Source organism: Agelaius tricolor, unplaced genomic scaffold (assembly GCF_023055355.1).
Source record: "Agelaius tricolor isolate 1412-34295 unplaced genomic scaffold, bAgeTri1.0.p SCAF_2, whole genome shotgun sequence".
NCBI lineage: Eukaryota > Metazoa > Chordata > Aves > Passeriformes > Icteridae > Agelaius > Agelaius tricolor.
The window spans coordinates 45,318,040-45,334,755 of record NW_027269262.1 but is presented as its reverse complement, the minus strand read 5'-3'; the positions used below and the strand labels follow the sequence as shown (position 1 = coordinate 45,334,755).

At 40.7% G+C, this 16,716-nt stretch overlaps 1 protein-coding gene across 1 annotated transcript in view; it reads right to left on the bottom strand.

Moving 5' to 3' along the window:
- The window catches only part of LAMA1 (laminin subunit alpha 1), a 98,996-nt gene extending 82,493 nt beyond the window's left edge, over nt 1–16,503 (bottom strand). The window contains exon 1 of the mRNA XM_071417399.1: nt 16,402–16,503. Coding sequence (XP_071273500.1) covers nt 16,402–16,489 — 88 coding nt within the window. The 5' untranslated portion in view covers nt 16,490–16,503. The remainder of the gene's footprint in view (nt 1–16,401) is intronic.
- Between the last annotated feature and the right edge of the window lie 213 nt (nt 16,504–16,716).

Genomic DNA, 16,716 nt, shown 5'->3' with positions numbered 1-16,716 from the left:
AAAAGAAGACAGGCAAAAAGCTTTAAGGTGGTTGAGGCAATTTCTATTTTATGTGCTTCAATATGCCTATTGACTTGGATTCCTCAAAGTAACAGGGACAGGTGGAGCATGCAGCTTATTGGTGGAGATACAAAGTACTGATAATTCATGCAGGTATTGCTTAAGTAAAAGACAACTCTAGCCAGGACAGCTATCCTTCTATTGTAAAGTTAATGGTCAAGCATACAGCCTACATTTCTTTGGGAATTATTCTACTTTAAACCAGATTATACAGAAGTCCTCAGAAGCTCCTCGTTGCTGATGTAAATATCACCATCTTTCCTGGGGACTCAAGTTAATTCTTTGTGGGTTTGTAAGCTTTATCTTTGTTACATATATAGAAGTTCTCACCATTTCAAGGATTTGGGACATTTGCAGGATTCTGGTAATTCTAACTGCCGTCAACGCATATTTCTGGCTTCATTCTGGATACACCTGATTTACAGCACACAAGCAGATCACAGCAATTATAATCATTCCATAGTACTGTGCAATGAGTCTGACATATCTAGGCTTACTGGGCATTTTGTCCAGCTCAGATATCATGTCCATGTAGAGCAGCATCAGTGCAGTCTACTCTCCATGCTCCACAGATCCATCATTAAATGCAAATATGGAAATCATATGCATTTGTGTGCCATCTATCGAAGGCTTTTTAGACATTCTTTTTTCCCTTCTATTTAAGTTTTCTCGATGTAGGATCTTTGGCTGCATTTTATACAGCTATATCTGAACGAAACTCCAATTGCATTTTCTGATTAATGATTTTGTTCAATCAGAAAACTAATAATATTTAATCACTGGGTTTTGGGTAGAAGATAAGTGGATTTGTGCATTTTGGCAAAACACATGCATGATCTGTGGTTTTGACCATGTTTAACTGTATGAATCCTCACAGTGTGACAGGGTAAAACTACTTATTACAAACGGTATGTGAAGGAAGACAGTCCCAAGAATAAAAATCTTCCCTGAAGAGGCATAGCTGATTAAAATCATTTCTTTTACAAACTGCTGCACAAACAGAAGCATGCACATGAGAGTTCTATTCTACATGGGCTTCACTACACCACCAAATATATTCAAAAGCACAATAAAGATAATACATTTTGGTATGAAGGTCAACGCAGTAAGGATGGCAAAACTCTTACAGAAATACCACGTTTAAGACAGCTTCTTCCTGAATCCAGATTCACTGATCTGTCTGATATTTCTAGAAAGCTAACTAAATTAGGGAGGTGTTTCTTGGGGTTCTTTTTAAAAGAAGACAAACTAATGGGAAATGAACACAAAAGATTATATGAAGCAAGCCAAGGACTGAGTTCAGAAAGTTTTCTGGATTGCTCATCAGTGTATACAATGAGGACTCTAAACCAGACTTCAGTGAGCAACATCGAGACATTCAGCGATGCCAACAGCCTGATTGCTCTCCAAGTATTTTGGCTTTTTTTGTGCTGAGTGTAATAAAGCAGTAATTTGCAAGTGAACAAAGTAGATCTGACTTAAAAACATAAAGAGCTGATGTGTTCAGTAACAATGAGCTTTTATTGTGTAATTTTTCAGAACACAGAAATACTTGAAGGGGTCTAATCTCATTTGCAAGTTAGCATTTTTTAAAAATGTAAAGGCAATCAGCAGCTCATAACAAGCTGGGAATGATGAAGTTTGCTCACAAGCAACGGATTCTCCCTTCACTGAAAACATACACAGAGTACACAGTTCAGAATAGTTTGATGCACTTCAGGAGAACCAAATAGACTAAAGACAAAATGTAATAAAATGTCACAGTATTAGAATGTATAGAATATGTAATAGCATTACACACAGAAGTTGAGGTCACATTCTTGGTAACATTCTCAGACTGTTTTCAATAGCACAGATTTAATTTAGTTGTTCTGTTTTATTCAAGTTTTGGATTAAATGAGTTTACTAAATAAAAACCCTGGAACTATGAGGCTTGGGTTCAGATTCCTAGCCTGCTCAATAGATTTACCCTCATTATATTTTACCAACAAGTGCCCCTAGTTTAACCTTCTCTATACACTTTCATCAGAATTCTACCCTGTAATCACATCAAATATCTAGGCTGGTTTCCCTAAAATAAATGGGCTGAAATTGTTAACTTCCAACTACAGGAATTAAGATACTAATTCTCTGTTCTTACAGTCAGCAAGAAATGTGGGTTTACCACTCAACCTGCCTTATAATCCACTTTGTGGAGACATTGCCTAAAGTGTGTTAGCTGCAGCATTAGCCCACTTGAAAAGCTGAAAGCTTCACCACAGTTAGGTACACAGTAAGGTTAGGTAGCAAGCCACTAGTTAAAAATTATTTTGAAACTCATCACTCCTGTTTTTGTAGCTCAACAGAGAGGAGAATTTCTGCTAGCAAAACATCAAGTTTACAGGATTTAACTATGTAATATGTTTAGGGTTTTTTAGCAGAACATCTGTAAATTTTAATTTGTCATATTTAAATAAAACTACTTCAGTATTAAAAGAAACCTCTACCATGACAGAGCATTATCTTTTCCTAAAACCTATTCTCTATTTCTTCTCATGCTATAGAGCAAAGCTAATGAATCAATCACAGAAATACTAGATAGTGAAGATTACATTTATTTAATTTAATCAGCTTTTAATGTAAGAACACACTAAGTTTGTCTGTTCTCAAGAGCTTCCAACGAGGCTATTCCTCAACATCCTTGACAAGTCTATTCTGACATTTTATTACTTTAAAAGTTACAAATTTTCAGTCCTCTTTGCTGCATTCATCATCAGTCATGATCTTGATTACAACTTTTGTTTACCTGAGCTGTTATCACACAGCCTTTTCCAGACTATGTAAACAATCCTCTCAATCTTTCTACAGTCCATCTTCTAAACTTCTTATCCTTTGAGTTCTTGGCAGCTTGCATTTTTCCAACAGTCTGGATCCTCAGACCACATCAGCGCCAACTGGAGTAGAATAACTTCTTAAACTCTTGACAGTTTTGTTAACACACATGAGAATAAGTTTTGTATTTTTTCCAGGTACTGCTGCTCTGCTTGCATTGCACACCAAGGTAAGTAAAAGATCCTGGTCTGTTGAAGCATACTCCACATCAGACCCTGAATGAGTTCAGGTTATCTGTAAAACAGATTACTTTGCAGCCATTTGCTGAACACTCAACCACTTGCTTTCAGAACAGTCTGCTGATTATTTTACAGCTCTGATCCACTCAAGCTTTTGCAAAACTCACTGAAGCAATCCAACTGGAGCCCCAGAAAAAAGGACAACAAAACAAGTTCATTACACCAGTTAATGTGACAAAAAACATTCTGTTTGAACTCCACAAGCTGTTAGAGCACAAACAAGCTACAGAGGACGAAACCTTGCCCCTTCTTCTAAATGCAAAGTCTTCTCTGCCAAATATTTTTTTCTGCAGCTGCTTATGTGCACTCAGCATTATTAATGAGGGCCATAATGCAGACAGGCTACTACAGCAAAAGCATTTTACCTACTGTGGTCTCCTTTAGGCTAGATGATGTGCTAATTAGTATTGTGTGCTCAGAAATGTATTGAAAATAATTACAACGCTGCAAATTAATAAAGTTAATAAAGTCATAACACTACAGATTAATAAAATTCCATGAAACTCAGACTGGAACCAAAGTAAGCAAAAGTTTTCTCAGTCAAGAATGAACACCAGCTGCACTTTTCTCCCACAACTAGTTTCCTCAATATAGTTTGTGAAGGTTAAGGAGCAAGTGTCTGGCATAACTTACATGTCTTCCTTAAAATTCCCAAGCACCAGCATATAGCCAGGCTGATGGGCCCAATCTAACAGAATTTGAACAAGGTTTTAAAAAAGTGCTTTTTCTTTTCCAAAGGAAAACCTGGGTTCTAAAAAAAAACTATTTAAATTTCAAAGTGTATGAAGCATGCTATATACAAAATTATTGGAAAACTAAGGAGAGAATAAGGCTGCAAAGACATGGTCAGGGTGCAGATGCTTGAAACTGAAGAAGTTCAAGTTTTCAGCCCCAACCAGACATTCCTATAAATGTGCTTCCTTGTTTCCCAAAGGAGTGCACATCATCTTTGACAGCCTGAGCAGAGAAAACACTGATGAATTCAATACGTTTCATAGATTACATCCCAACCCTGAATGTGGTTCCCAGTATTATGGCTTGGTCCTTTCACAGATTTCAGGGATTTGAGGAAAAAAAAATTAGTTCCTGGGGAAAAATAAAAAAATCTATCACAGGTATTTCTAATCCTTCAATGTTGACAGTAACTTACTGCTTATTTCGATCAGCACAAACTAAGGGGTAGTGGAATAAAAAAAAACTAGATTTCATGCTAGTTTTCAGCATCAGACAGTACAACTTGATATGAAAGGTAAGTCATTTTGAGTATTCTATCATGCATTTCCAAACTATAATCAATATTTCTTCTGTCAAGTCATGTCTTGCAAGTATTGATTTTTTGTATGCTGTTGGCCAGTTCAAGAATCTGCCCAGAAATTGTCACAGCATTTACACCAAAGCAAAAGAGCCACAAGTTGACAGATGGGCAGGCTGCCAAGGAACAACAAACCTGCCAGACCATGAAATTAGTTCTTTCTTGTTCACCCAAAGCTTTTTCCACACGTTGAGGAGTCTGCATCATTGTGCTTGTTGGTTTGGGGGTTGTTCTTTCTTTTACCGGTACACTAGCTTTTTTTCTGAAGTCATCAGTTGGGAACAATCTTTGCTCAAACCTGAAGTAAATACAAGCCACAGCTATTAAAGACTTCAGTGTCTTGTCAGTTTTGCTTATATGCTGCCTAAGACATAGTATTAGCTTAGAGCAACATAACAGAAGCACTGGCAGTGTGACTGGCATGTCAAAGACTAGGGACCTCAGTCACTTGTCACTTATGATGTGCCCCAATACCAACAAAACAAAACATTTTTGTTCCTACTGATGTAGGATCCATAGCAGACTTCCCTCATGCCTCCTTAATATGATTCCTTAAATAATATCTCCCCCTGAACTTCTTTTCTATCACCAGTTTTCAACCTGAAGCAACTGTCTAGTGAATGAAAATCCTCTTGGGTTTAATCCTAATTAAATTCGCCTGTATAAATGTGCAGCTTCAGTCTGCACACCAAATCATTCATTATAAGAAAAAGGAACTTATGATCCAAGTATCTATTAGCTGTCTTCTGATTCTAAACTTCCATTTATCACTAGCAAACTCTGGGAGACCTGAGCTTGAGAAGAATTTTAAAGGCTTAGAGGTCCCACTCGCTTTGGTACTGTAACTCAGTACCACAACCAAACAAAAAGTTACTGCTTTTTGCCCTGTGCAAACACTAAGAAGGTTAAAACAGTCAGAAATGCCCTTGAGACAGTTGGCATCACCTTGTGATCATAAATGAAGTAGGTGCACTACAAAGGAAGTCTGAAATGTATTTTTCACTTAGTGAAAGTTTGTTAATAACTACCTGTACACAAATCCAAACTTTATTTCATTTTCTTAATTAAAAAAAAAAAAGATTTGTCACTTCCTTAATGTTAGAAATTGCAGCTGTGTTAGATGAAGCTAAATTTCTATTTAAATTAAGTAGAATTTTTCCATTTATTAACAAAAACTATTTCAAGTTCAAGAGGTTTTGGCATCTCAGAACTACCAGCTCTCCTGTTTTCAGGCACAGAAGAAAAATGTTTTCATTCCAACAGGCACAAAACCATTATCAGGGCATATACAGCCCTGTATCAGTGCCAGATCTTCCTGGGTAGAAGGAAGCACATTTCCTCCGGCTTGAATGGACTTGAAAGGATTTGCAACTGTGTAACCCCAAGGACATGCAAAGCTTGGTCATTCCCCGATCTCTACTGACAAGATTTAGCAATCTCTAATTTTCAAGATTAATTGGGAAAAACCTATTGGGGTATTTTTTGCAATTTTTTAAAATTTTATTTCAGTAGTAACCAACTGTTTGACATGATAGAGGTAGCTTTCTGCTCTTTGTAAAAAGTAAAATATATCTTGCTACTATTTTTTTCCTAGGCGTTTTACTCTAGGCAACAAAGTAAAACTGCAAATCACCATGCTTTGTTTGGTCTTGCATCTGCTGGTCTCCAGGCACACAGTTTAACAAATGTACAGGGCACAAACTGCAACTATTGAAAAAAATTCATACCGAGTCAATTGTTGCACATTTTTTATGCTTCAAACTCTCACCACGTGCAAATTCTTATTTCATTATTTGAAATGAAATTCAAAAGCATTTGTATCACTTGGGTTAAATTCCTGAAAAAGTGTAATTTTAAGTACCCAAAAAACAAGGAGGAAACAGAAAACAATATTTTAACAAGTTCTCTTCTGAACTGCCATTAATACTCAAGAACTCAGCCAGTCGCATGGAATTTTAATCAAGTGTTCTGAAAGTATTTTGCCTTTGGCCTGAAAACAAGAATGATGCATTTCAGCCCAAAGCACAATTTTTAAGGAAAATTCTTACATACTGAGAGTTCAAGTAGTTTAATTTAAAATTCAGCAATGTTTTCAGTGACACTAAAATAATAGCAAGGCACAGTTGGATCCTGCCTGAAACACCCCAAACATTTTTTGCTGATGACTGTGGGAAACAGAGCAACAAGGGTAGAGCTGCAGAGTGGGCAGCTTATTTCCCATTGTCCTTAAGAACTGAAAAGATAAGGGGGGCTGCTCAAATTTTAGAGAGATTGTATCATCTGTCAATACTCTGTGGTATACAAAAAGGGTTTCCCTCCTTGGGGCAAACGTCCTGACCTCTTCCCTGCCACTGTACCACCAAGAATCCCTTTCTGACCCTCTTTCCCTATCACTCCTGCAGGGCTCTCAGCCTACCAGAAACAGCCAAACTTGGATGTGTCTATTACCACTATTAGCCATGGCAGCACAGCAACAAGCAGATCTTTCCACCAAGTACCCACAGCAAAGTTTCTGAGCAACCTGACACATCACAGGAGCTGAACACCAGCATGGAAACCTCTGACCCACACCAAGATACCCACTGAACACAGCTGTACATCAGCAGCTGTGTTTGGTACCTCTTGCTTCATTGCTGCCTTTAGGTCACATCCTACTGCTGATCACTGTGGAAAGATACTCAATTCCTCTGGAAGTTCCCCATCCCATCACACACATCTCTTTCTCATTGCCTGCCAAGGGTTGCCTCCACCACACCACTGAAAACCTGCACTGCACTTTGAAGAATCATTTCTTCAATTAGAAATATTCCCATTACAATGTTATCAAATGTGCATAAACCAAGCTGTCCCCAGTGTGACCACTCCCAAGTAAAGTGTGGTCATCCAAGGACGGACTGCGCATTTGCTGCATGCCTTTAGAATTGATGAACTTGCTCTGGAGAACATTGGCACACTGTAAACCAACTTCAAGGAAGATGAATTGGGATAGGTCTGGAAATTACTTAATTCCTGCAACTTTTAGTTTAAAATTCATGTTTACATCTAAAGACAGCTTTAGTATCAAGCTCACATTTTTGCATTAGCAAAAAAATGTGTGGTTCCTAAAATTCTAATCAAGTTGTAGTGAGATTTATTGATAATATCTAAATAACCTAGCTACATATAAAAAAAAAAACAAACACAGAGACACTTAGCAGATTTGCTTTCCATCTATACAAACATTTTCTTTATGCTGTAAGAGCTATATTATCAATTTAACTACTCTGACAATTAAAAGAGACACACAAAATGAATGCATTAGTTAGCAGCTACTGAGGGAATGAAGAACTGTGAGTAGATGTAATGTAAAATCACAGCAACTGTCCCCAAGCCAGTGAAGCAGATTTAATCCTTCAGTTTGCCATCAAATTTTTTATCTCTTCAGCATATTTTAAAGGGCGCTTTCTAGTTGAAGGCATTGAGCACACATTTCAGAGACTACAAGCTAAAGTAAATAAATAGAATCCTAGAAATTTCAACAGCATATATTTCACAACCCTAATTTAAACCAGGGTATCCACAGATCTTGACAATTCAAAGAACCTTCACATCAAACTTCTGTTATCTAGCCCTTCTCAGCCAATAAAGTAGAAACAGCCTAATCTTCAGAGGCATTGGCACAATGTTACAAGCCTTTTCTGCCTTCCTGTCCTATGCACAAAAGACAGCACAGCAAAGGAAAGTAAAATATATGAACGGTGAGGCATGGAGAATAGCATAACACACTTTAGCTATTCATGCATTTGAATAAAACCAGACAGGAAAATGCAGTGGAATCTCTGCCATAGTTTTATCAGTAGTGGAGCACTTTCAGGAGCTGGATTTCTCACTTCTGTAAAGAGCCAGAAACAGAGAAGATGGAATTCAGTTAACTGGTTTTTAAAGTACAAGCCCACTGCTGGTGCTAGACTCTCCCAATTCACTCACTGTCTAGATAGCCCTAAGTGGATCAGGAGTCCCCCAAGGAGTCAGTGAAGCCTGGCTGCACACCATCCAGCCTGGCAGCAGCTCTGCCTGGGTAGGGAGCATCAGAAGCGGAGTCAGGCTCCCCAGCCTGCCCAACACCTTGTGTGCTTCCTGCAAATCTCACTCTGCCAGCATCCTCAAAAAAATAAGGGATAACTTGGATCCCTGCTTCAATGCTCCCCAGCAAGGCTGCACCCAGCCACAATCAAATTGCACTGGATGTCTCAGTTGCTACTGGGCTTTTTTCCTCTCCTTCCCACACAAATATTTCTTTACACACATCTTTGGGTTTTGTGACAGAAGGCAAAATTCCAGTCATGCTTTCAAAAAACCTGATAAAAGCAATCAATACTTATCTAAGTTACCATCAATGACAGCCCCAATTCACATTTATGCTCAATGACTGAATTCCAATGTTTTTTACAGTCAGTGAGACCTACCCCACTGATTTGCAGAGTTAGGATTTTGCTATTAAAAACTTCTTGCTTCATCAGGTCCACAAGAAAAAATACTAATCAAAGAACTAAATCAAGGCTAGAGAAGTTGTTTTGAATTACCTGCACAGATTCTGCACTGTCCTCTCACACTCTCAGCAAATAAAAGTTATGGAAATACAGTTAACAAGGTAATGGACATCAGCCTATTTTCAAGGTCATTTTTGAGCAAACAGCAATAAAAAATGCAGGCAGAGCCAAGGAGAAAAAACAAGTTTCCACTTTGGAAAGACCATTTCTTAAACTTAAAGCTTTTTAAGCTTTATTTTCATGCGGGAATCAAGATGGGGGTTGAGTCCCGCAGCACAATAAATGAGTTCACAGAAAGGAATTACATTATGCTTGCAAAACAACTTTCAAATCTGAATCTTTAATCTAAAAGAATTGGTTAGGGAATATCTCTGACAGAGTTGTTACTGTATCGAATGACAGTTCAAAAAAAAAAAATCAGCAAAAGCTAACAAGTTAAAGATGACAAAACAGAAGGAATTTATTGCTGAAGGCTGACATCTACTCTGCTTACACAAAGCAGCAGTGGGATCTTCTCGGCCTTTGCCTGGTGGGAAAAGCCCAGAAATGACAAGGAAAAAACCAACCGTGTCAGCCCATCGACCCACATTAGCTGCTGCCTTACAAAGCCTGCCAAGTCGAACTTGTGGAAAGGACAGTGGGTGAAAATGCCTGCCATGAATCCACCTCCTTTCCAATGGCTCTCTGAGCTCACATGGCCACTAGAACAGTTGTGATTTTCCAGAGATACTTAAAAGGAAATAAAAAGAAAAAATCAGGTTTTCAGGTAAAAGCTAAGCATTCTGTCTCTATGTTTTGCCCTGCACTTCTTAGGAATTGGAACTGCTGCTTCACATCAGAAAGAAAAGTTAAAATTATGTGCATCTATAATATTTGCTATTAGAATACTGAGAGTTAGTTTCTAGTCTTAAAATTTTATGTTTTCCTATTTTCAGATTGTTATTTATCTCTACTGTAATTACAAAAGAAATCGTCCAGTTTTCCTGTAAAATTGTTATGTATAACAATTTAATACTCAAAAATGTGTATAAAATAATTATTTTCAGGGGAAAAGCAGCTTTTCCCGCTTCTAAAAAAGAGCATAGAATGACTGAGAAATCATTGAAGTCCTTAAATAGCAAAAGTAACTAAGAAAGAATAAGCACAGATATATCTAGCCTTATTTTTGCTCTGACACACAAGCAAATGAAGCAGTGGCCTCAAATCTCAAAGACAGAGGGCTGTACCCATATCTGCAAGCTCAGAGGCACAGTACAGAGACTCAGATGTCACTTAAGTACCTAAAAGCATAAATAAAAAAGTTTGACTGATGCGCTCCTAAGGTTTACACCAACTAACAAATCACAATTCCTGCAAGCTGACCTAACTAATCTTGCCTTGCAAAACTTTTGCCACACACTGTTCCTCTGTTTGGTCAGGAAGGGATATCTGCAGGACAGAAAAAAAAAAAAAGAAAAAACAAAAAAAAAAGTAGGGGGCAGTAACAAACCCCACCTGAAGACCTTTTCTGAGACTGATGCAAATACCAACAACTGATTAACATACACTGATAGCCCTAAACTTCTAGAGATGCATTTTCTAAGCCCTCAGGGAATAGGGAAAATATTTACGACAGACAAATATTTTTTTATCTTAATCTTCAATCTAACTTAGAATGCTTTCATGGGATTTTTCTCTGTCACATACCTTTGTACTCCAAGAAAAAAGAAAATGGTCTGTGGCTTGTTGGTGATTTCTTGCAAAATAAATCAGGGAACAAAACACAAAGCAGATTTTAAATTTAGGGCTTTTATCAACACCAAGCACATTTTCCCCACAGAATGTCCATGATGTTCCTTCCAGACTACCAGAAAAAAACGTTTTTCTTCTTCTCCCCCAACCACAAGTCAGGTCTCAACCAGCAAAATTTGTCCCTAATTGAGATCAATTACTTTTTTACACTACATATTCCTTATAATTAGATAAAACCTCATTTCTACTTAATAAAAGTTTCAAAATATATTTGTGTTGCTTATCATTAACTTAGGGAACCTTGTAACTTTAAGACAATAGTATCCACAAAATCAGCATTCCCGAGGACAAGCAATGTGGCCTCTGCTTGAGGTGACATCATCAACAGGTCATCTTAAATTGACCTTTTTAGATTGCTATATAGAATAAAGTCCACTACATTAAGGCTTTGACAGTCAAATGGATTCAGAGGAAACAAAAGCCAAGAGCTCCAGAATTACATCTACTCTTCCACAGTTTTGCTGAGGTGCACCAAGGCCAAGAAAGATGTGACTGCTGCAGCTCCATGTTCCCAGGCCCAGCCACTAGTAAAGCTGAGCAAGTATTCCCAACAGGCACATATAGAGCCACCCACATAATGCAATGGATATATGCAAATAGGTATGGCATATTCACAAAGACAGAAATGCACAAATGCAACCACCACCAATGGTTTCATCCTGTTCCCTGCTCCAGGGAAAAACATGGATTCATACACAGAGATGGATTTCTTCAATGCCCATCCACAATGTGGATTTCTTAAATACCCAAAGCTGGAGACTCACTGCATCCAGTAACTGTGCTCCCCCACACCCAAGGTCTCCCCGCTGCTGGCATCTGGCACATGAGCCCCAGGGGCCCACAGGTGCATCCCAGGCACTGAGGCACAAACTGCCCTGCACACACACCAGCCCCATCACACACTCACTCTTTGCTCAACCACTTTGATCCCTGCATCTTTGGCCCTTCCTCCATTCATCCCAAAATTAGTCCTGTGCAATCCCAAAATGTTCTTCCCATATATCCCAGGACGGGTCCCATACCCCTGCAGACTGCCACCACCCCCATCCTGTGAGCTCTCATGAGCTGCTCCCATAACACACCAGTGGCTGTCAGAGAGCCCTGGCAGGGGCTCACTTCTCTGGGTTCATTATTTATGTTGCTGCACCTTGATCTTGTGTTGATTTGTGGGTGGACATGAGACTTCTCACACAACCTAAGAACTTAAATAAGAGTGTAGTCAGCTAATAAGCATCTTGGGGCCCTGCTACTTAGCCCACCCTAAGACACAAGAGATGTACAGGTTCACTGTAACTGAGATTTCCAACCCTGAAGAAAATTGGAAACTTAAGCCAAGTATACCACTGTACCAAATTTTGCCAAAAATTAATAAGTTTTTACCTTACCACAATGTTAAGTGATTCTGCCTCAAACTCCAGTCATATTTTTAGCTCGCTGGTCTCCTGCCTCACACTGCAAGCTGCAAACAGCACTGCTTTTAAGTTTTCCAAAAGCCTCAAGGAACTTGAAGTTTCTTTTAGTGTTCTCTTATCAGGAAACAATATCCACATCGGTGGAAACACAGGAGAAATGTTAAAGGAAAATATTTAGAAGTAAAGGCAAACTTGGCAGGGAATATAAACTTTCTCATTTTCTAGAACAATTAACTCTGTTGCAGATGTTGGGAAAAAAACTGATATTTAAGACTGTTGGCAACAAGGTCTATTCAAGCTACTAGCATACAGGAACCCAAGATGCAGTATTGTGAACCACTTAAGATACTTTTTCACCTCATACAGAAAACAATTGTGAATACAACATCCAAGTCATCTTGAAACTCCAGAAAAACTTCCTCCAAGCTCATTCTGGAAGTCTGTCTCTCTGTTTTAAAAGTGTCAGAAGAAACTATTTCACTGCACGGAACACGTTTGAATGCATGAGGTTGTAGTGAGGCAGCTGAGACTGTAAGATCCACCTACCCAGGCTCACAGACTAACAGCCAAATCTACAACACCCCAAACTTCTGTCAAATCCTGTAACTCCTACAATTAAAGTACATCACTACTTGAGGTGGAACTCGCCACCCTGAATTAGGCACCAGAGAGCCCTTCTTCACTAGGTGGTGAAGGGTGAGTGGTACCCATGAGTGGTGCCAGACTTGAGTAATCTAGTAAAAAGCAACTAAAGACTAAAACAGCAAACAAACAAACAAATCCCAGCAGACACTGGTACAATAAGAGTTTCTCCCGAAATCAAACACATTATTGCCGCTTGTGGCAAATAAATAAAAGAGAGGGAGGCCTGGATTTATTTCTCCTTACATTTTGAGCACTGTAATGATCTGACTGAAGCATCAGCTTTTTGTCCTTCTGGAAGGAAACTTGCCATCTTGGCTGTACAGTAGCTCCTTTTCAAAGAGAGGTCTGGAGAGATTTCACACACTCCTCCTCTGCATTACCTGTCACAGCAACTTGGTAATACAGCACTCTATTCAGAGATTGGAGATGTGGGTTCAAACCATCTCAAACTAAGGAGATTAACATAAATCTCCCACTGCCTGGGAATGAGCTCTAACAATATAATTTATATCACTTATGTTTCAGCAAAAAAAATGTGGTTGCTAACCATAATGTCATAATTTGTATATTAGCCATAGCCTAAGAGTACTTACTAAACCAGATACTTGAAGCAAAGCAGGTCTGAAGCCCAAAGGGTGGCAGGCATATGAAATTCCTATGTTCATCTCTGCCCAGATGGAGCACCTTCCCATGGCCATTCAGTTCCCTGAGCACCAGCACTTATCCAAAACCCCAGGCAGGAACAGAGCAGGCTACTTCAGCATACCAGCTTACACAAACAAACTGAGATGCAGCTGAGGAAATATTTAGTCTACAACTACAGCCTTCCAAGTTAACACTACCACAGGTTTACAGTAGCAAGATTTTTTTTTTTTTAATTACAGAAAAAAATACCACCTGGCAGTGGCAGAGTCAAATTTATGAAATACAGGCAATAGTGATAAAAATTATTAACTGATTTTCCTTTCTACTTTGAAGACATGTATCACTTAACTCCAGTATATTAAAGAATGCATTCCAACAGAGCAAAGCTGCTATAACACGCCTCCGAAATGGCTTTTTTGCTTCTGACATAAAATAATTCCTCTGTATCTAGACACTGAGTTACATGCTTCATGAAGAGTTACTCCATTAGTGAATACAAAAGACTCAACAGAAAATGCAAACCAAACTTTTCATCATGATAGGAACACTTTAACAAAACACCTGTAATTAAAATTCCAACTAAATTTTATAGCTATGTAGATATTAATCTTTAGGCTGAGAGAATCAATCATTAACTTTGAAAGCTGTTCAGTGCAGTGGCTTCAGTACCGTGTGTTTCTTTTCCTTAAAATGGACTTCAGCACTTTCTGACAGACCCTTGCAGCTGTGGTACCCCCCCTGTCATTTGCTGACAGGACAAAAGCAAAACTGAACAGAAAAACAAGAAATGCTTTGAGTTTTACCACAGCCCTCTCCACCACCATGCCAAGATACCTTTTCCCCAAACTTCTCTTGACAACTGCTCTGAGAAACCTTTCCATCCTCACTTCAAAATGTATTTATACCTCAACAAGATGCTTACAATTCTGAGCTTAAGTTGTTTACTTTCTGTAAAAGCAACATTGCTACTCTAATCTGCATCACATTCTTCACATTGTTTTAGGATCAGTTATCTTGAATTGTGGCTTTTGTAAGGCAGTTCACCACCAGGGGGGTTGAAACTCACAGCTTCCTCGGATGATCTGTGCTCTCACGCTGAGAAAAAAAATTCTATCAACTTAATCTAATAGGAGGAATGGTCTCTCGACCTGATCTTTCAACTAGAAAAACGTAATTATGAATTTAAATATTCCCAGGAGGGGCGGCTTAGAAGCAATGAAATATATTGGTAGCTTCAATTACTGACATAAAAAGCAAGTATTTTATCCAGATGCCTCTAGCACCCGTGGGCTGCTATATAAAAGCAGCACATTACTGCAGTGAGATCACTGCAAATGTCAATGAAAAAATCAAAAATGGTATTCGCTCTTGTCACCAATACATGACAAGCTTCAGGAAAATTCCTAACTTTTACACTGCGTGTTATCATATATATTCAAATAGGAATTAGTATTGAATTAAGGTTATTTGATGTAAGATGGTACCTTAAAAAAAAACTAAAAAGCAAAATTTATATCACTTTGTCTGGAATTTCATTTGTTTCTACAACTGAATTTTCATAAGCCAAGTAAAGCATATTTATTTTCAAGCTGAGACATATGGCCTCTGTAATTTACTTGGGCTTGATTTTGTCCTTTTTACCTAGGGGTTATTTTGTACACACAATTATATTAATAAACACTGGCTTTTACTGCAGCCTGTAAACATCCAGATGCTAATCTCCCACCCTATATCCATCTCAAACACCCTACTTCACCATAAAGAAAACAAGTCATGCATCTGCACAACATATGCCTTCCAACCATTTTCCATTCAAGATTTTTTTTTTTTTTGTTTTTAATAGAGACCCAATGGGACTGGGGATTCATGTGCAGGGAGTAGGGATCGGTAGAAATTCTGTGGTGAACTCCAGCAGCAGCTGACCCAAGGCGAAGGTGAGAGCATCTGGTGTCTACCAGCGCTTCCCATCACGACCCAGCACACCGCAGAGTCAATCACTGTTAACCCAGCCACAGAGTGAGCCGATGTGCTCAGCAACTTGGGTCTCTCCAGGACAACCCCAGTTACGGCACTTGGAACAAAGAGGATGCGTGTGACGAAGTCATTGGCAGGGTAAGAACTCGGCGCGGAGCGTTCCGGTGTCCCGGCCGCAACGCACCGGCCGGCCCACGTGCAATAAAAAAAAAAAAAAAACTTTCCTAAATTGTCACCATTACTTCTTCATGCTACCTCTGCCCGGAAAGTGGTTCGGGACTCTTCTCGCTCCTTATAACAGAGCTTAATGTGGATTGTATTACCGATGGCGTGCAGCATCCTTCAGGGCTCCGGCTCCTCTCATTCCCCAGAGATGGACCCCCAGGACAGCGGCCCGGACCCGGCTCTGACCCCATCTCCCGCCGGGACAGAGGCTCGGCCAGGGGCTCCCTGCGCCGCCGCAGCCCCCGGCCCAGGAGCGGCGGGGTCGCCCCCTCCTCCCCCGGGTCTCTGCCGCTCCACAGCGTCTCCCACAAAGGGAATGGGCGGCCCCGGAGGCGGCCAGGCGGAGTGGCCCCCGCCGCCGAGGGAGGAGAAAGGACTTCAGGGAAGTGGGGGAGGGCGGCTGCAAAACGTGGAGACGGGGGAAGAGAGCAGGGATAAAAGAGATGGGGGAGGCCGTCGGGAAGCGTGCGGTCGGCACTGCCGGACCCCAGCCCGCCTCCCACAGCGGGCTGCCTCCGCCGCCCAACGCGGCCCCTGCAGCGGCCGTGCCCGGCGGGACGGGGACACTGCCGAGGCTGCCCCAGCCCCGCGGGAGCCAAAGGCTACCACGGGACGCGGCGGGCGGCTGCAGACCCCCGCAGGCACTGCCCTGCTTTGCATTAAGCTGCTCACCCCCCGCACCCCCGTTCTGCGCTCACCTCGGGGCTGGCCCTGCCCCGGCACGCACAGCAGCGAAGTCGCCGCCAGCAGTGCCAGCAGCAGCCGCCACCGTCCGCCGCTGCCCATCGCTGATGCCGCCGCTGGAGGGACGCTGCCCGCCCCGCCGAGCCCGCCCGCCTTATATGTGCTCTCCCGCCGCCCCCGGCCCGCCCCGCCCCGCACCACCGGGGGCTCGCTCGCACACCCCCCTTCACACACACACCTCCTCACACAGCCCCCTCACATACACCCCTCCTCACAGATCCCCCTTCACACACACCCCTCCTCACAGATCCCCCTTCACACACACACAC